The 21,006-nt window shown below is 43.7% G+C and overlaps 1 protein-coding gene across 1 annotated transcript in view; it reads right to left on the bottom strand.

Moving 5' to 3' along the window:
- Positions 1 to 2,530: 2,530 nt before the first annotated feature.
- Positions 2,531 to 21,006, bottom strand: part of LOC121862543 — a 119,831-nt gene continuing 101,355 nt past the window's right edge. The window contains exons 4-6 of the mRNA XM_042360844.1: positions 19,786 to 19,865; positions 11,333 to 11,461; positions 2,531 to 2,846 (exon numbers count right to left, since the gene is read on the bottom strand). Coding sequence (XP_042216778.1) covers positions 2,587 to 2,846; positions 11,333 to 11,461; positions 19,786 to 19,864 — 468 coding nt within the window. The 5' untranslated portion in view covers position 19,865 and the 3' untranslated portion in view covers positions 2,531 to 2,586. The remainder of the gene's footprint in view (positions 2,847 to 11,332; positions 11,462 to 19,785; positions 19,866 to 21,006) is intronic.

Raw genomic sequence — 21,006 nt, forward strand, 5'->3', positions numbered from 1 at the left:
TGAGTGATTGTTATGAAAAAAGTCAGGGCATGTTAAATAATTGTGTAACTTTCACTTGCAGCCTATACTAGTCATAAGAATTTAACAGGAATATTAACCTCTCCATAAGTGAGTTAAAATTGCAAAGGTAAGTGAAAGACACACACTTGTAAACTATTAACATGTGTTGCAGTGCTCATACGGATATAGTTTACCCAGGTTTTGGGTAAAAGCTCATAATCAAATGTATAGCTTAGAAACCAGTCAAGTACCTTACAGTCTCATAATAGGCGTAGGCTATTGGTTGAATATACCCCCCAAAAAGGCGAAGTCTAGGTATGAATGTTCACTTGACCTTATATTTGGCTTTCATTACCTAGGGATATTTACGACTATACAATATTAATAAGGTCTATCTGCAGGTTTACTCAGTCATAAAAAAATATTTGTACCATAAGTGTGGACAATACAAACCTTCTGTTTTGGTAAAAAAATACTTGAAAAGTTGTAAGAAGACAAAAGCTGTGTCTCTTCCATTCCGCGATAAATAGAAACAACTCGCGGAGCTCTCCAACATCCAAGTACATACGATAGCCTACATGTGGGACAACTTGAAGCTGGGAGTAATCTCCCACGCCGAAATTGCCCACAAGGACGCAAAAGAGCTGGACCAACTACTTGAGGGACAACTCAGCCGTGTCAAGAAGCTGTACGACACCACTGCCCTCGTCGGACACCACGAAACCCTGCCCAAAGAGGCTTAACTGGCGTGGGTAACCGTGCCAGTCAAACCCTACTGCAGACCCAAACGCTGTTACAAATGCCAGCACTACGGTCACACTATCAACAAGTGTGAGGTGCAGGAGGACATATGCTCCCTGTGCGGTACCCCCCGGACACCGCTACACCGCCTGCTCCAATACAGAGAAAAAATGAGCTGCCTGTGGCGGCCCACACTCCTCTGCCGACCTGCCCCAAATGGAATGCAGGATAGCAAAGGTTCGACTCGAAAAGAAACTGAGTTACAAGGAGGCCCTCCTTGCAGTACACGCCCAAGACAAGAAAAAACGAGAAACCAAGAAACAAGAAGGAAAGAAAAATCAAGAAAAGAAGACCCAAGAAAAGACACATGGGGCAGAACACCTCATCACGATCACCTCCTCCAGGGCACGACGAAGAACAGGACCTAGACGCTAGCGAATGGACGGTCCAAGAGAGCAAAAAGAGGAGGAAAAGAAGATCGTCAACTTCAAGCTAACAAGAAGACCAAGATATTTCCATCGAACAGCCCGTCCATCAAAAAAGCAAACAATACCAAGAAAACACCACACCCAATCAAGCAGACCAAGTACTGAGAAACCATTGCCCAACCTGACACGCACCTGACGTTTGACCTGACGTTCACCTGACTCATGGTCCTGCCCTCTCCCCGCCGCGTCCAGGCAAGTTGCTGGCTTGCTGCTACCTCAAACTTACAACCCCACACCACGCAAGCTGTGTTAAGCCACGACATCTGTCCTCTCCCACTAAAATTCCCTTCCATTCTCTCTCTAAACTTCCACTGAACCTCCTTCCCCCGTGTCACTAAACTTTAGTCTAGTCTAGTCTAGAAACACTGAAACCTCTTCTTATCGTAAAAAAAAAAAAAAACTAAAAAGACAAACTAATATCGTATTTTAGTATTTTGATGTACAAAACATTTTCTTCATTATTCTATGATAAAACAACTCTAACAAGCATTATTACAACGTATATTATTAATTTTTCAAATGCACTCGGGAAATAGCGACTACTATATCTGGGTTGAGAGTGCTACAGCACCTCCTTAGGTGCTGTAAGTTACAGGCTCACTTAAGGAGTCCGCTGCCAAATATTTGTTTTGACTATACTGATCGGAGACTGTAATTCCAGTTACAAGGAAAATAAAGAGTTACACTCCCATAAATGTTTTTGAGTATGTGGCTGGTAGATGTTGGCAAGGTTTTAATACACACATTTGTTATAATTTGTTCTGTTTCATTAAGACGTCGTTTACAATCATAAGAGCCTTGGGTAAGTTAAGTTATTGTAGGTCAGTGTTGATGCCATTCATTTACAGTTTTTTATGATGGTTTATGAGCAAAGCGGTCTAGTGGATACAGTGCTCACCTCTTGTACCAGGGGTCGGTGGTTCGATTCCCGGGCGGTCCCAGTTCACTCAGCTGTAAATGAATACTGTACCTAAGTTTGCAACTTTGGGGAAGTGAATGCGCCCGAGTGTAGTACCAACCATGCTGCCTTCTTGTGCACCGAAGGCAGTGTATATATGATCATCTTTTTTAAAGAATTTTTCCTCAAGCGAATATGAATTATCACTATTTTACCATTACCCCTATTCAGTCTGACACACACACACACACACACACACACACACACACACATATATATATATATATATATATATATATATATATATATATATATATATATATATATATATATATATATATATATATATATATATATATATATATATATACCTCTTCAAACTTATATACTAGCCAATAACTACATCTTTCTCTTGAGTAAAAGATCTACACCATAAAACAAGACATTCTCGACCTAGAATCATGTTGCAAGAATGACTCTGACGCCGAGAGTCAACAAGGCGGCGAGTATGAGCGAGGGTACTGGCGGGAGGCAGAGGGTGGTGGTTGGGGCCCCGCTGATGTACTCCATGCGGTGATCATTACACAGGTCGGTGCCGCAGGTGCGGTAGCAGGCTATGAGGCGCTCCACACGGTTGTTGGTCAGCTTCTCGAAGTGGACGCCGCAGAAGTGTGACATGTTGGTCTCCGTACACGCCCGAAACAACACCTGAGCCTGGCCTGTCGGGACATACTTATATGTTAGCATGAGAGAGAGATATTGCTCCAGGTTCAAAGCTTCCAGTAATAGGTAGGCAAATATTATCTTTGTATACTGAGGGAAAAGCCTGAGGAAGATTGACTTTCCTGAAGCTGGTGAACATTGTGTTGGTCAGGCCTATGTTAGAGATAAAATGATAGTCTTTTTAATAGTAATAGTAGTCATATTATTATTAGTAGTAGTTGTTACTGCCACAGTAGGAGAAACTAGAAGGGAGAAAGAGAGAGAGGGATAGAGAGAGAGAAAGGGAGACAGGAGAGACACAGAGGGAGTGTTGACAACGAACTTTACTGAGGTGTTAAATGTGAAACAGATGGCCCTCGCCTCGGGCTGACTAGCTCGACTAGTCTCCAGCTGTCCAGTGAGCTATCAAGTCAGAGCTAATAAGTCCTACATTAGACCCGAAACACGTAAGTTTTTATATGATTTAACACCCCACTCTACTCAAATTTATTATATGTAGTCGTTAATAGTGAAGGAACGTACGAGTGAATTAATTATCTCATATGTAACATAATTATGTAATTTGTACTCTGCAGGTTTTGATCTAATAAAGAACAATCGAGTCCTACGTGCAAAGGTCTCATTATCCCACAGTCGCTCACCGGGCGGTTACAGTAGTAGTAGTAGTAGTAGTAATCGAGAGTATAGTGTGACTAGGCTATACAACATCCTCGTTCTAAGGTTTCCCAGGGGACGCCTCGCTCAATGGCTTTGACTACAACCAAGGTCAAATTGACCTTGACTACAACAAACGTCTGATCTCTCTCTGCGCCTTGTACACATGTTGAGGAAAAATCTTAGTGGCTGTTAATATAAATGAAATATATATTGTTTGTATTGTTAAGTGTAGGAGAAATACCTCATACAGTCGTTCTCTGGAGGTGTTTTAAATTGTTACTTTATCTCATTGTTTATCGTAGTTGTTCTTTTAATATTCTACTTATGACGGAATTATTTTTGTTATTTTAAGTTTTAGGGAAGTAATGTTGATTGTGATTTTATAATTATATGTACATGTGCTTTATTTTAATGATTTCTTCCAGTATTTAACTTGTTCCATAAATACTCTTGATATTAATATTAATATCTTTATTGTTTACATAAAAAGTGTGTGTGTGTGTGTGTGTGTGTGTGTGTGTGTGTGTGTGTGTGTGTGTGAGAGAGAATAGAGACATACAGTAAACTGATTTCACAACACAATTTTTTGCAGTTTAGTTTCTGGAGGTCTCGGTATGTGTCGATACTCTACGAAATTCGATTAAGTTTAAGCCTGTGTACCAACTTTGGGGAATGGACTTTGTCAGTATGGATTTACTCTACGAATCTACTTTGTATATACTTCTAAATACAAATTGCAACGAGTTAAAAAAGAAAGCTCTTCATCGTCTTACATTACTGGTCCCTGTCAATATTTTGCCATCCGCCAACTTTCCTCTCTGATGCTTTCTGCTCCTCACTAAGGTTAGGTTATGAGGGAATATGGTGAGAAGTCAGCGTGGAACAAGAGCCTCAGATCTTCCTATATTGGATCCCAGTAGTGAGGCGCTGTGCTGTTGGCTGGGTGATTGAACCTCTACACTGTCTTTTTTAATATCAGAAAGAAGGCTAGGGTAAGTACACAAAGGAAGCAAGTTACCTGCTTGCCGGTTTTCAGCGCCTACCAGAGCCGGCAGTCAGAGCTGGTAGGCGGACACAGAGGACGCAGGTTTATCTGCGAGTTGAGGTCCAACTGTCGTACAGGAAATATGTCTAGCTAGCCGTCTGACGAATATTTTCTTTTGCTCGATAGTGATTATGTAAAAATCAGGAGGAAAATAACTGGAATACATGAAATCAAACGTAGTAAAGAAAATTATGGTGAATATCACCATATTTTTGGTGAGCTACAAAGAGGCCCGAGGGTTTTTTATTTTTTTCAATACATGAGAATGACCTTGGTAACTTTCGACTACATCTTGAAGAAGGTTAAGCATCGTTTGACGAAAACATGGTGTAACTGGCACACCTCGCACCGCCTCAACATTACCTCGACCAGCGAGGGCAAGCGGCGAGAAAAGAATGTTTTGTTCATTCTGGTAAATTTGTCAGGGCGGGCAACCAGCGCCGACGGGCTTCAACAGGCTTCTACTGTGTGCTGCTGCGCTTAATAGCGTGGTCACATACATGACGCATGTCAGCGCCGACCTGCTTTCTTTGTGTTCTAACTATAGTGTGTTGGCTGTGACTTACACCAGCTTGTGACGAGAGTGAATGGGAGGGAACAACAAAGGACTATACTATAAAAACATCGCTTGTAGTTCCTCTTTATCATTGTGTTTATATACTTAAGGTAAGTGCTGGACACAATAAAGGCTTGGAGGGGAGGGTACAGGGGTGCCAGGGAGTGTACAGGGGTGCCAGGGAGGGTACAGGGGGTGGCAGAGGGGAACAGGGGTGGAAAGAAGGGTACAGGGATGATGGGGGAACAAAGAGTGCCAGGAAGGATACATAAGGTGGCAGGGAGGGTATAAGGGGTGGCGGGAAAGGCAAGGACGCAAGGTCCTCACCTACATAATTATGCCTTTAAGGAAGTTGGAAGTAACACACGCTGCGACTCCTGTTGGCTGTTGGGTCGTCAAAATCCTTCGTCCTTTATCATTTTGTCTAACACATAATTGTAAAGTGTCAAACAGCTTCCTAAGTATAATACTATATATATATATTTACCAACAACAAAGTAAACACAGTTATGAACGTAACTAACTACACCTAACTAAAGTGACCCGACGTATTCTAAAGTGACAAACCTCAATGAACATAAACATGATTGAATGTAATAATGACAGTTTAATACCAATATAACTTGAGAGTAATGTTTTCTTCTCTTATATTTTCATACTTCAATATACAGTATAATATAAAGTTGTAGTGTGAGTATTAATGGATTTATAGCGTTGAATTTAATCTTCTTTGTACGATAGTTAAAACAAGGTGCATAAAATTCAAAACAACGATATTTTCCCACCGTGTGAGGGAGCGCTGTTGCTGCTGCATCATTCTTTTCCTTCTCTCTTTCTTTTTCCCCCACTGTGTTAAAACTTGGTCCAGTAAACTCGGCACCACACAAAGGCAATAACGACGAAAGGTTTTACAAATTTATCAGGCAAGTTCGAATTACACGTGTTGTTTTCCTTCACTGATTGACTAACACTGTGTTCTATCTACATCACAAGATCATCACTGCTCTGTTGCTGTCATAAGGATCCTGTTATTGTTGTCAGATGAAGACAAGTGTTCCTTCTGCTTCTCTGAGATCACCAGCGTCCTGTCAGAGGCCTGTGTCTGTCTGTCTGTCTATTATACTCTACGATCTGTCACAATTTTAATGAAATAAGCGACAACGAAGACACCAAACGACGAAAATTACACCTTGACGTGGTTGTTTTCAGACTAATAAAAACCATCCAGTCTGATACATTTCTACCCCCAGTGTCTCTCTCTTCTGTTCCACCGAGAACCAGAGTAGTGGACAGAGAACACAACACACAGCTAGACCTCAGTAATTGAATAACATATAGCAACAAGTTGACCGACAAGGAGGTCTTATGTTCATTCTTTAACCTTGAAGTGTGACGAAGTTTGATGTTACAGTGTTGAGGAGGAGGAGGAAGAGGCGTGTGAGAGTGTGTGGGTGAAAATAACGTGTTAAAAGCTCTCGAGTTTGTTTATTACATGGTGACTGTCTTAATGAACAAAAGTTATCACCAAAGCTTAGTCATTATGATCAGGGAGTGGCAACGAGAGGCGAGGTCTAGTAGCACTGTAGTCACCATTATGTAACTGTAAATCATGGCTGAGGAACCCCCACCACCATACACCATCACCCATGACTTGAGAAACCCACTACCATAACCATCACCCATGACTTGAGAAACCCACCACCATAACCATCACCCATGACTTGGGAAACCCACCACCATAACCATCACCCATGACTTGAGAAACCCACCACCATAACCATCACCCATGGCACCACCACCATAGCAGAGAAACCCACCATAACCATCACCCATGGCTTAAGAACCCACCACCATAATCATCCCCATGACGGAACCCACCATAAAAAAGACTTCACTTCTCGTATTCATTCAGCACTTACCATAACCATTTATACACCACATAAAATTAATTTTTTCCACCGGTTTCATTTTTTTTACCTGAATTGACCGTCACTGATAAAGTATGTTTGAGAATTATAAAGAAAAGGACAAAATTTTATGTTTATTCAGATCACATAGCAAATACTAATAATCCCTTGAGCTTTACGTGTGTGTGTGTGTGTGTGTGTGTGTGTGTGTGTGTGTGTGTGTGTGTGTGCGTTTAAGGACATCTCATAAGTGTGTATTAATTGTAGGCTGTATTGTTTAAGTGTTTTGTTTAGTGTCAGGTTTTGTATGGATGTATTAAGTCTATATATATTGTGGTGGATTTCATGACGTGAGAGAAATACAGTAATTTTGACATTTTGTTTCTGTGATCAATGCGGTGCCAGTTGACAGTGTAACGATGCTATTTTTTACCTCTATGTCGCCTTGTTTCTAACTTTGTGGGTCGTTTGTATAATTTCCTTCATCTCTGGGGTCGTGTTTATAGTTCTCTTCATCTCTGGAGTCGTGTTTATAGTTCTCTTCATCTCTGGGGTCGTGTTTATAGTTCTTTTCATCTCTGGGGTCGTGTTTATAGTTCTCTTCATCTCTGGGGTCGTGTTTATAGTTCTCTTCATCTCTGGAGTCGTGTTTATAGTTCTCTTCATCTCTGGGGTCGTGTTTATAGTTCTCTTCATCTCTGGGGTCGTGTTTATAGTTCTCTTCATCTCTGGGGTCGTGTTTATAGTTCTCTTCATCTCTGGGGTCGTGTTTATAGTTCTTTTCATCTCTGGGGTCGTGTTTATAGTTCTCTTCATCTCTGGGGTCGTGTTTATAGTTCTCTTCATCTCTGGGTCGTGTTTATAGTTCTCTTCATCTCTGGGGTCGTGTTTATAGTTCTCTTCATCTCTGGGGTCGTGTTTATAGTTCTTTTCATCTCTGGGGTCGTGTTTATAGTTCTCTTCATCTCTGGGGTCGTGTTTATAGTTCTCTTCATCTCTGGAGTCGTGTTTATAGTTCTCTTCATCTCTGGGGTCGTGTTTATAGTTCTCTTCATCTCTGGGGTCGTGTTTATAGTTCTCTTCATCTCTGGGGTCGTGTTTATAGTTCTCTTCATCTCTGGGGTCGTGTTTATAGTTCTCTTCATCTCTGGGTCGTGTTTATAGTTCTCTTTCATCTCTGGGGTCGTGTTTATAGTTCTCTTCATCTCTGGGGTCGTGTTTATAGTTCTCTTCATCTCTGGGGTCGTGTTTATAGTTCTCTTTCATCTCTGGGTCGTGTTTATAGTTCTCTTCATCTCTGGGGTCGTGTTTATAGTTCTCTTCATCTCTGGGGTCGTGTTTATAGTTCTCTTCATCTCTGGGGTCGTGTTTATAGTTCTTTTTCATCTCTGGGGTCGTGTTTATAATGTCCTTTATCTCTCCTTCAACATGCCGGGCGGTGTTCCAATTGAAGCCGACACTAAGGGCCAATTGCAAGAACAGTCGTTGGGTGTACGACGCCATTTACGATGACCTTCTTGCCCTGATCTTGTTTCAGGAATACCACCGTTTTGAAGCTCTGGGGAGATCTCGAAGTTTCGATATTTTGAGTACTACTAGCTAATAATTCCACCAGGAAACTTGCTTCGAGACTCCTCCAAAGCTTCGAAAAGTGCAGAATTCCATGTGTTAAAGGCGATATTGCTGAAAAAGACCAGGGCAAGAAGGTCATCGTAAACGGCGTCGTACACCCAACGACTGTTCTTGCAATTGGCCCTAAGACCCACCCTCCCCCACCCAGACCCGCCCTCCCCCACCCAGACCCGCCCTCCCCCACCTTCTCCCATCCAGATCCGTCCTCCCTCACCCACTACTATGCCCTCAAGGTTCGGCCCACCTCATTCTAACGAAGATATTATGTATGCAGATGACACCACTGAAATAACAACACATCAAGAAAAATCGCGAGCGTTACAGGCCGACAACACCAGGCGGGAATTAGAAAGGGTAAATTATTACGAAAAACAATGGAAAATCCAAACCAGTCTCCCAAAATTCACAGTGATACCCTTATGCAGAAGGAAAACCCATCCATTAGTAACCAATAATGCCCAGATAGAATATAAAAGTAGAAGGACCCTCCTGGGCCTGCATATATCCACGACAGGTTACTCCCATCATGTCCACAGCAGGAAGGAAAAAGCAAGAAGAGAGCTGAGAAAACTATACCGCTTTAAAGCGCTTCCCGAGAAAATAAAACTCCGCCTGGTGACATCATTTATCACACCGATATTAACTTACCCAGCAATACCTCATCATACTATGAGCACCACTCAAATATTAAAATTACAGGTGGTTCAAAATGAAGCCCTAAGATTCGTCACAGGCGAAAGATACCCTTTCACCAGAACCACAGCCGAGATACATAGAGACCTGAGAATGAAACCCACCAACCAGCAGCTGCACACCCTGGCCAGCAGAATCCGGCAAAAGATAGAACGATCAGAACAAGAACTCCTTCAACGACTCCCACCAGATAACGACAACAACCATACATGGTTCCCAAAAAGTTACCAAATCTCAAAAGGTCCATTACCACCCCCGATCTACACGGCCAGGCAATAGACAACCTCCCTAGACCAACATCCGCCAGTAGGGTTGGCGGAATATGAAATAAGGCCCTTAAAACACCCATGTATGGGACAGGGTAGGCTGTCTAGTGCCTGTACCGACATACAATAACTAACCCATGACACAACCCTAACACACTATTAGCTTAGCTAGGAGGTCAGCCCGCCCTCTCTTACCTCCTCCTAAACTTCTTCAATTTCCGAACTATAACTTCCTTCCCCCACCTCTAATCTTCTTTCACCCCTTCTTTCTCTACAAAAAAAAACAAACAAAAAATCATTATTTCCTCCTCTACGCCTCAACTCCCCCAAAGACCAACCCAAGTGAGGCACCTTTTTCTTAACCATTAGAGAGAGAGAGAGAGAGAGAGAGAGAGAGAGAGAGAGAGAGAGAGCATTGAATTGCCAGTAGGTGTATGACAACGCCATCTGAGGCTCGTGAGTGACTTTAAATACTTTAATACTTTCGTGTAACATTAACGGAGTTATATGTGTTTAAAATAACTATATGTAGTTGTCTGAAAACATACTTGGTTACATTCTGTGTTATGATATACATACTGATGTATATATATTTGTCAGGCTACATCGGGATAGATTGGATGTGGTGATTATTGAGTTGATGGGATTAGTTAACATGTAATTAGGTTCACGTGATTAATTTTAGTAGCAAATCGCGACACAATTGACCAAGTGTTATCATGGCAACAGTTCGCGCAATGATACCAGATTAAAAAAAAAGAAGAAAAATAGAATCTTCGACTACTAAGAAAAGCGATGACATGAGGCAGTCTCCATCAGTAACTACATTATTTCATAGTAACAACATAACTAATTCGATATTTACCCTGCCAAGGTATTTGTTCGCAGGCGGGCCAGATTTGCTTCCCATATAAGTGTGAACGAGAGAACTTTGAGGTTGACTTCAGACGCCACCGCCGACGAGGCAACTGAGTCGAGAACTGGACTAAGGCCGACCTGTGGATCAGACTCGGTGAAATAAACACTGAGGTTGGCGTCTCCCAGGGAAGTGTTGTGACTATTACCCACGAACATTTGGATATGTCTAAGAATTTTGGCAAGATGGGTTTCCCGTAACATCAGTGTTAAGGATATATACCAGAGAACGGCCTTTAGTCGTGACCTCCTTGGACTGCACAAAGACAATCCATAATTTTCTTTCCCGTCAAGTGTCAGGAGAGCTCACCATACATTACGGAGACTCTTAAATCAAAGATGGATTCCACACAACAAAAGTACCTGAATTTTTTTGTTAATCTTCTGCCGGCAAGATCATGATGACCTCGACTTCCTGGGATGCCAAAGGGATTCTGCCCATCTACTGCCTGCCACATAAAACAGCAGTTACCAGTGACTATTATGCTGACTAGACTAGACCCTTCTATATCTCCTGACTTAACCTACTCTATAAAACAATAGGTGAAGTCGTAAAGGCAAGACGTACAGAACCTTTCTTGAAGCAACTTTCATGATCTTGTTTGTCACCGCTGTCTCTACTCTACACGACCTCTGCCATGGTAGGTGACGTTATGAATGTGATACGTACACCCACTAAAAAACTATTAGGCACCCGTGTCATATTGTATCACGCCGTAAGGGTGCCGAATAATTTTTTAGTGGGTGTACCTCAGTTCAGCGACCGCTATGGCCCCTAATAGACTCCTGACGGGGTAAACAGGAGACGTACCTTTCTTGAGGTAACCGGTGTAGGAGACACAGTAGTTCTGGGACTCGGTACACTCCTGCTCGCTGCCCACACCGTCCAGGCAGTTGGCGTCCCTTAGGCTGGTGCAGTTGATGCAGCGAAGACCCTCACCTGCCGAAGGATGACAATCCGTCAGAATTGAGGCACTTAGATACTCTAAACACACTAAGTTAGTTTGGGGTTAACAAGGATGTACCTAGATTAGATTGGAGTTAACCGAGGTTGACAGCAGAGTATAGGATTAAGGTCTCGGCTGTTGTCCACACATTTACCTCTCATCTCAACAGCCAGCCTCGGTAACAGGCCTGAAATTATTAAACAACGACTCGGCCGTATAGAGGAAGAATCATTACCATGACTGTTTCAGATTACAGAGGGAATAAGGTATAAACAATGACAACTTTCAAGTCTGCTACACCTTGCCCCGGGTACACAGGTGCTCAGCAGGTACCTAAACAATTAAAAACAAGTTATTGTGAGGCATACCTGTGATACAGTAGATGGTTTCATTATTTTTTGTCTTAAAGATTCATTTAATATGTAAACTTTATTGCTGGAGGTTGAAGGATAGATGGCAATAATAATTAAGAAAAATTTACCTTTATATAATAGCAATAGTATAGTGAGGGCCAGCAGGAGCCTCATGGGTGTGTAGGTTGGTATCTTGACCCTGCACGCACGCACGCACGCACGCACGCACACACACACACAATTACTGTATAAAGCATCCCACACACTTGCGTCATGGTGACGTCAAGTCGAGTGTTTATATTTCCTAGGATTGTTGAAGGTGTTTGTTTGGCCTTCACTGTTGTGTTGTGTTGTGTTGTGTTCCTTAAAGTAAGTCATCTATTATAATCTGTCGTATAATGCCACCATGTCTCCTAATGCAAGGATTAAAGAATAAATTGCTTGAGGAAATACACCAACTTACAAAGACATCTTGGTTTAGGTTAAAAAAAATCTGGGATTAAGATCTGTTGGAAGGCAGCCCCTTACCCTCCAGTCATATAATGCCACTCACTTCTGGCAGTCTCCTCTTACTGTTCACACCTGCCACTCAGAGTACAGTCTTGCCCTCACCTTGTCGGTACAATTGTCGATATAAAAGACTCCTTAGTTAGTCTTATCCTCGTGTTTATTTAGTTTTAGTCTTAATGAACTAACACCTTGGTTGGATGGCGTCAATGCCTCTGTTTTAGTTCTCCAGGGGGTGTAGTAGCGCCCGGTAGAACCTTCGAATAGTGTAGTGAGTGAAGGATACGTGTTAATAAGATTTCCACGTTTGGTAACATCTTTTGTTTGCTCTGTTAAGCTAAAATATATCGAGTGTGAACAGGTTTTCGTAGCCTTAGCAGTAACTTATGTGTTGTCGGGGCACTAATGTCATTCTCCCAACCTCCAACGCTTACGTTTCGTGTATTACATTATCTATCACATAGTTTAGGCAATGATCCACGATTCATGTGGAAATCAGCTTTAGCCTGCCTAGAAGAAATTATGAATATTATTAAAGCCTGAATTTTTTTTTCCTTCGGTGTATGGAGGATAACTTTCCCTCCCTCCACATTACTGTCGCCCTCCTCACCAACATGAATGCGTCTCCAGGGCTAGATTTAGAGGGGGGAAAATAATGATAAACAATATTGTGTTTCTCGTAATAAACTGAGCTGACTGAAACACGTTGGGAGAGGAGGACTTGAGGAATGCTTTTAGAGGCAGTAGTTGAGTGCAGACAGCGTTAACAAGAAAAGTTTGTTGGTGGTGTTTGTGGAGCAGTAAGTTTAGATTAAAGAACCTAGGGACTTAAGCTACAGCTCTGGTATAGACAGACAGAGACAGACATAGTTACAGTTACGGCGCTGTAACTAGCCAACAACTTAAAGGACCAGGGAAGCCATTTGAATGTTTCTCTAGTTATGGATTCATTCACCCTGACGTCAGTGAGGTGAATAACAGAACAAGGTGATGTCTTAGAGAATCTGACTTGTTGTTGTTCTTCTTCTTGCTTCTGTTTCTTCCCCCCCTCCTCCTCCTCCTGCTTCTCCTCCTCCTCCTCCTCCTCCTCCTGCTTCTTCTTCTCTTCCTCCTGCTTCTTCTTCTTCTCCTCCTCCTCCTCCTCCTCCTGCTGCTGCTGCTTCTTCTCCTCCTCTTCCTCCTGCTGCTTCTTCTCCTCCTCCTGCTTCGTCTTCTTCTCCTCATGCTTCTTCTTCTTCGCCTCCTACTTCTTCTTTCTCATCCTGCTTTTCTCCTCTCCTCCTCCTGCTTCATATTCTTCTTCTCCTCCTCCTCCTCCACCCCCCCCCAAAAAAAAATAAAAAAATAAATAAATAAATAAATAAATACAATAAAATAAAAATAAATAAATAAATAAATAAGTAAAACTAGTAAATATAATAAATAAATAAAACTTGACTCAACTCAACTATCCATTAACCACACAAACAAATCACCCCTAAGCAATCCTACCACACTATAAATCAACGTAACCAACCTCCATACCTCCCCCCCCAAAAAACAAAAAACAAAAACAAAAAAGCATTCTAATCTCCGTTCACAATTTGACAAAAAAGCTCAAATCTGTCTCCTGCTATCACTAAAAACTCTCCTACGATACGCTCATCCTTCCTTACTACGAATACTTTGACATTTCAAACTCAAAGATTCAAAACTCTTCCTCCAACTCGCTCCGTTCCTCTTTGACATAGCTCTAAGACTTTACCTACACCTTTCTCCAAACAACTCTACAACTAACTACATTCCGTTTTCCCCTTCCTTGTCTTTTTTGAGTGAGTGGTGCCCATGCGTCCGCCCACCTGCGCTTCTCTGCTTGCGTCGTCGCAGTGGCGGGACGGTTCTTCCTCCGCTTCACCAACACAGCCTGAGCTCTTGACGACAAGCAGACCACCCACGCTTGGCCCGTTGCCAGCCCGATCCTACTCCCGCCCCCTCTCTGCCTCGTCCTGGTTGTGTGTTGCAGCACCACCCACCCATTTAGGCACATCCCCTACCCCTTCATGCAAGCGGTGTTTAAGCCACTGCACCTTTCCTCTCCTGAAATTCACTTCAATCCTCCCTTTATCCTTCCCCTGAACCTCCTCCCCCCTGTCACTAGCCTTTATGTTAAGTTAAGTTTCCCTCTTATTTGTCCCTAAGAAATACGTTACTTTCGTTCAGTGAGTCGACACAACCTTCCGGGTATAAGAGTGTTTCTGGGAAGACATATTAACAGAGGTTTATCAGGGTTACGGCTGCTGGTGGACTGAGAGAATTAAGCGTGGCTGTTGCAAACCTTCTCGCCCACTAACTGTCTCCCTCCCCTGCCTGGTGACCCTCCCACGACACCACCCTATATAATATCTACACAAGTGACACCCCGCCTCCCCCTAGAATAGATAACGAAGATATTATGTATGCAGACGACATCACTCAAATAACAACACATCAAGGAAAATCGCGAGCGTTACAGGCCGACAACACCAGGCGGGAATTAGAAAGGGTAAATAATTACGAAAAACAATGGAAAATCCAAACCAGTCTCCCAAAATTCACAGTGATACCCTTATGCAGAAGGAAAACCCATCCATTAGTAACCAATAATGCCCAGATAGAATACAAAAGCAGAAGGACCCTCCTGGGCCTACATATATCCACGACAGGTTACTCCCACCATGTCCACAGCAGGAAGGAAAAAGCAAGAAGAGAGCTGAGAAAACTATACCGCTTTAAAGCGCTTCCTGAGAAAATAAAAATCCGCCTGGTGACATCATTTATCACATCGATATTAACTTACCCAGCAATACCTCTTCATATTATGAGCACCATTCAAGTATTAAAACTACAGGTGGTCCAAAATGAAGCCCTAAGATTCGTCACAGGTGAAAGATACCCCTTCACCAGAACCACAGCCGAGATACATAGAGACCTGAGAATGAAACCCATCAACCAGTTGTACACCTGGCAAAAGATAGAACGATCAGAGCAAGAACTCCTTTGAAGACTCCCACCAGATAACGACAACAACCATACATGGTTCCCAAAATGTTGCCAAATCTCAAAAGGTCCGTTACCACCCCCGATCTACACGGCCAGGCAATAGACAACCTCCCTAGACCAACATCCACCAGTAGGGTCGGCGGAATATGAAATAAGGCCCTTAAAACACCCATGTATGGGACAGGGTAGGCTGTCTAGTGCCTGTACCGACAGACAATAAATAATCCATGACACAACCCTAACACACTATTAGCTTAGCTAGGAGGTCAGCTCACCCTCTCTTACCTCCTCCTGAATTTCTTCATTTTCCGAACTATAACTTCCTTCCCCCACCCCTAATATTCCTTCACCCCTCCTCTCTCTCTCTCTCTCTCTCTCTCTCTCTTTAAGAAAATAAAGTTCACCCTACAGCTGTGATCAGGTAGAGAATAGTGCGCCTGTAGCTCATCACCTGCTGGGAACATGTGCGTCTCCGAGGGATGAAAGGAACAGTCATCTTCCGGTGCTTAAACCTTATTCCTGGATCAATGACTCAGAAAATTGCAGTCTCTAAATACTGAAAGAGGGAGGGAGTGCAAGGGACGGAGTGTGGAGGCGTGTGGAAGATGTGTGGAAGGTGTGTGGAGGCGTGTGGAGGCGTGTACGGGCGTGGAAGGTGTGTGGAAGCATGTGGAGGGTGTATAGAAGCATGTGGGGGGCGTATATAAACGTGTGGAGGAGTGTGGAAGGTGTTTACGCGTGTAGAGGGTTTGTGGAGTGTGTGTGGAGGCGTGTGGGGGCATGTGCGGGGGTGTGTGGAGGCGTGTGAAGGGTATGCGGAGGCGTGTGTGGACGGGTGGGAGGCGTATGGACGGAACCGCTGGGTCCTTCCTCTGTCGGCCCAGGAAAATATTTTTTTAAAAGGCATTGAAAAAAAATGTTGACTACATGAATATTTTAGTCATAGGATTCAACTATTTCTCGGTGTGGGTGGGTCTGGATGGTTGTGGGTGTAGGTGGGTGGTTGTGGACGTAAGTGGGTGTGGGTAAGTGATTGTGAGTGGTTGTAGATGTGGGTGGGTGGGTTGGTGGGTGGGTGATTTAGGGTATGAGTGGATAGTTGTGGATATGGGTGGATGATTTAAAGTTTGGGTGGATGGTTGTAGGTGGATGATAATTGGTGGCTTTGGGTACGGGTGAATATATGATCTCGTTGTGTTTATTTAGGGTGGTTGTGGTCAAGGGTGGGGGAGGGTGGCGAAGACTGTCTAGTAGAATGGGCGGTTGTGGGCGGTTGTGGATTCTGTTTGGTTGTTGTGAGTGGAGTGGTGGAGGGCATCAAAAAGTGGTGGGACTTGGTAACATCGTGAGGTCCACAAATAGGGTACCACCCAAACGCCAGCAAGTCCTTCCTCATCGTGAAGCCAGAACATTATGAACGGGCAATGGAGGTTTTTGGCGGAAGTGAGGTCAAAATAACTAAGGACGGCCAAAGACATCAAGGCGCAGTAATTGGCACTACGGACTTCAAGACCGAGTACGTAGCGGGAAAGGTGAATGAGTGGGTTAGTGAAATGCAAGCTCTGTCTGAGATTGCTAACACAGAGCCATATGCGGCCTTTGCTGCATTCACCCATGGAGTCAAGCATCGTTGGAACTACCTGATGCATACTAGCCCTGATATCGGACTCCTCCTCCACCCTCTGGAAGAAGCTATCAGTGTCAAGTTCATTCCCAAATTTGTGAAACACCCTGACTTAACCCCAGCAGAAAGAGCACTTCTTGCACTTCCACCAAGACTGGGAGGGATGGGACTAACAAATCCAGAGGAGATTGCTGCCACTGAACATCAAAATTCACTTAAGCTCACGGCAGCCCTCACGGACCACATAATAGCCCAGAATGCAACAGGGGAAGTGGATACCAGTGAAATAAGTAACATTCGTAGGTCCATTACGACAGATCGACAGCACTGCCAAAATGATAAGATGCAGCAACTATTGCTGCAGGTACCAGAAAATTTGACAAAAAAAGTAGCTATAGCGCAGGAGGTGGGCGCCTCGAACTGGTTAACTACGTTACCGATAAAGGCAATTGGTTTCAGTCTTAATAAACAAGAATTTACAGATGCCATTGCTCTAAGGTACGGTCGGCCAGTAGAAGGTTTGCCCTTCCAATGAGTGTGTGGCTCTTCCTATGATGGCGATAACGCCATAGTGTGCAAGAAGGGGGGCTTCATATGCATGAGGCATGACGAGGTAAGGGATCTCACAGCAAATATGTTGAAGGAAATCTGCCGGGATGTCATGGTAGAACCGACCCTCCTTCCATTGGATGGTGAGATCTTCCAACACAGGACTTCAAACACATCTAACGAAGCCGGTGTGGACGTCAGTGCTCGAGGATTCTGGACGCGGGGACAGCGAGCTTTCTTCGACATCAGGATTTTTGATCCCATGGCCGCATGTCACCGTAACCTAGCTCTCGATGCTGCACATAGGAGGAACGAGAACGACAAGAGAAGGGCATATGGGGAGAATTCAAAACGTTGATCAAGGCAGCTTCACTCCTCTAGTGTTCACAACCTCTGGTGGGATGCGACCAAGTGCAAGATGTTTCTACGCCAGACTCGCGGAGTTTATCTCCGAACAGAAGCAGCAGCCCAGAAGTTATGTTACAGCCTGGATGAGATGTCGACTGTCTTTCTCTCTCCTTTGGTCGGCTTTGCTCTGCCTCAGGGGAACGAGAGCTTCTGCCCCAACTCCGACAACTGCTGCAGATATTGTCTATGAGGCTACAGTCACTGAATGCCGCATAGATCTGCGGCTCAACTAATTTAATACAGATAGGATAGCTACTTATGTATTAGGATATTTAATATTAAGGTAATTAAATGGTGGCGAAGGTGTGACTATTGGGGGAAAAATGGAGGCCACGTTTCAATTAAAAAAAAATATATATAAAAAAGTAGTAGTAGTAGTAGTAGTATTAAGTGGTATTAGTGTATCGTCAGAGAGCTGCATCCACTCCCAGGACTGTGCAGGGGACCAGAGGAAGCCAGTCAACCATTTCCTTCCTTCCTTCCTTCCTTACCCTGAACCCAGGGAATGGGACAGAAGATGAATAATGGAGTCCAAATATAATTAATGGTGAGCTACAGAGGAAGGGAGAAGGCATAGGGAGTGGTGAGAGGGGGATGATGGACGAGAGTCAAGGTGCTTCTCCAATCTTGTCTCCGTCTCACCCACTCGACACCTTGGAAATTCTGTTCGTCACTCGCATTCATACCTTGGCACCTCCTATATACGCTGTGTAATTTATGGTGTAAAGGGTGGCCGCCGCTTCTACTCCCGTGTTAACTGGCCGCTTCTACTCCCGTGTTAACTGGTCGCTTCTACTCCCGTGTTAACTGGTCGCTTCTACTCCCGTGTTAACTGGCCGCTTCTACTCCCGTGTTAACTGGCGCTTCTACCCCGTGTTAACTGGCCGCTTTACTCCCGTGTTAACTGGCCGCTTCTACTCCCGTGTTAACTGGCGATTCTACTCCCGTGTTAACTGGCCGCGCTCCCGTTAACTGGCCGCTTCTACTCCCGTGTTAACTGGTCGCTTCTACTCCCGTGTTAACTGGCCGCTTCTACTCCCGTGTTAACTGGCCGCTTCTACTCCCGTGTTAACTGGTCGCTTCTACTCCCGTGTTAATTCCTCAAGGACACATTACAGTTTAGCTCATCCAATAGATATCCAACAACATGCATAAAATATTCCTTTAATTTTCTCAATAACAGAATTGCAAAAAAAAATATACACGCCTATACACGCCCTTCACAAGCCTCCACACACCCCTACGCACCTTCCAACGCCCCTACACACCCTCCACACGCCGCTACACACCCTCAATTCACCAAATTTTTAGGGGAGCCAGTTTATCTGGACTCTCGCTTTAAAGGGACAGAGTTAGAAACCTACTCCCCTTTTTTGACATCCAGTGAGATGTTTACCTGAGACGGATATAACAGATGGAGGTATCCCCCCCCCAACAACAGTATAGTGACGGCCTGTGTTATGGAACTGGTACACTGCCTCCCTCCCACTCCTCTCTCTCTCTATTCTCTTTATTACTGTAGTGTGTGTGTGTGTGTGTGTGTGTGTGTGTGTGTGTGTCACTGTTTTACGTGTCTGGATGTATGTGTGCGCGCTAATTTTCTAATCATCATTAATACAAACTATATAATCTACGAGACTCTGTTCCTTAAATAACTCCACTTACCCTTCTTCCACTTACTTATTTCTATCATTAATTCAATACTTCTATGGACAACTCGAAAGAGAACATGAAAATTAACCAAAAGTATATATATGTATGTATTTCTTACCACTAGGAGCCTCAGTACAAGACTCTTATATTCATCATCAATATCATCCAGTTAAGAGAAAAGTGAAGAGGCGATGAGGTGACTTACCTGGCGGGATGATCACTAGCAGGAGGAGGAAGAGCGGCATCAATAGTGTCGTCGCCTGCACCACGCTTCCTCCACACATCCTGCACGGGGTAGAGAGGAGAAGGGACAGTTGCCACTTATCCCCAACGATATCACATACACTACAAATTAACTTAGGGACTTTTTTATACATGCAGTGAATTAATATGTAATAAAAACATTACATCAATAGAACGTGATAGTATTTTATTATGATGTATAAAATGGAATTAGTTAATTTTACCGCCACACCTACCCGTTAAGTACTGTACTGCGGGAAGATGTTGTTTAATAATACGGGCGTTAGTATCGTCACTCACACTGCACTCTTGGTACCGTCACTTACACTACCGTCTTGGCACCGTCACTCACCACTGCAGTCTTAGTATCGTCACTCACTCCACGATTAAAGAAGTCTAGCGTTACCAGATCCGCCAAGACATAACCCCAAGTGTCTCTTCAACGTGATCTTTCTGCCACGTTAAAAGTGATATCAACGTCAGGGAATACAGCAGGTCACACACACACACACACACACACACACAGGTATGTACGCCCTTCACACACCCTCTACCTCCTCCCGTGGCAACACAACACCAGTTACAATACTTAGATGAATACAGTATAGATGTATGAGTGTTGAGTGGTAGATGTATGAGTGTTGAGTGGTAGATGTATGAGTGTTGAGTGGTAGATGTATGAGTGTTGAGTGGTAGATGTATGAGTGTTGAGTGGTAGATGTATGAGTGTTGAGGGATGAGTATTGAGTCATCCCCTGAGGTGCCCCCCGTGCCCTCACCATCGATCCTGTAGCTGTAAACAAAACCCTAAAGCCCCAACACCGAATAAAACCTTTGTAACTCAACGGTTATAAAACTTTTGTTGTCTTTTCCGCCTCACTAAATCCCCCCCACCGCCTCTAAACCTCCATCCCGCAGCTGGATACTAGATCTTTGTCCTCGTCAGTAGTAATATGTAGAGTGATCCATCAGGTGTACGGTAGGATCTATTCTGAATGTTTAAAGGGAAGATATTAAAGCTGCCTTAATGATCTTAGAAATGTGCCGCCGTGGTCGAGTGGATGCGGTACTAGCGTACTTGTCTGGGGTTCACTGGTTCGCTCCAGATGCAACCCAAGTCGATCTAGGTGTGGATGGGTCTGTAGCTCTACAGTTTGGAAAGTAAAGTTGGTCGAATACGGTT

Source organism: Homarus americanus, unplaced genomic scaffold (genome assembly GCF_018991925.1).
Source record: "Homarus americanus isolate GMGI-L3 unplaced genomic scaffold, GMGI_Hamer_2.0 scaffold31037, whole genome shotgun sequence".
NCBI lineage: Eukaryota > Metazoa > Arthropoda > Malacostraca > Decapoda > Nephropidae > Homarus > Homarus americanus.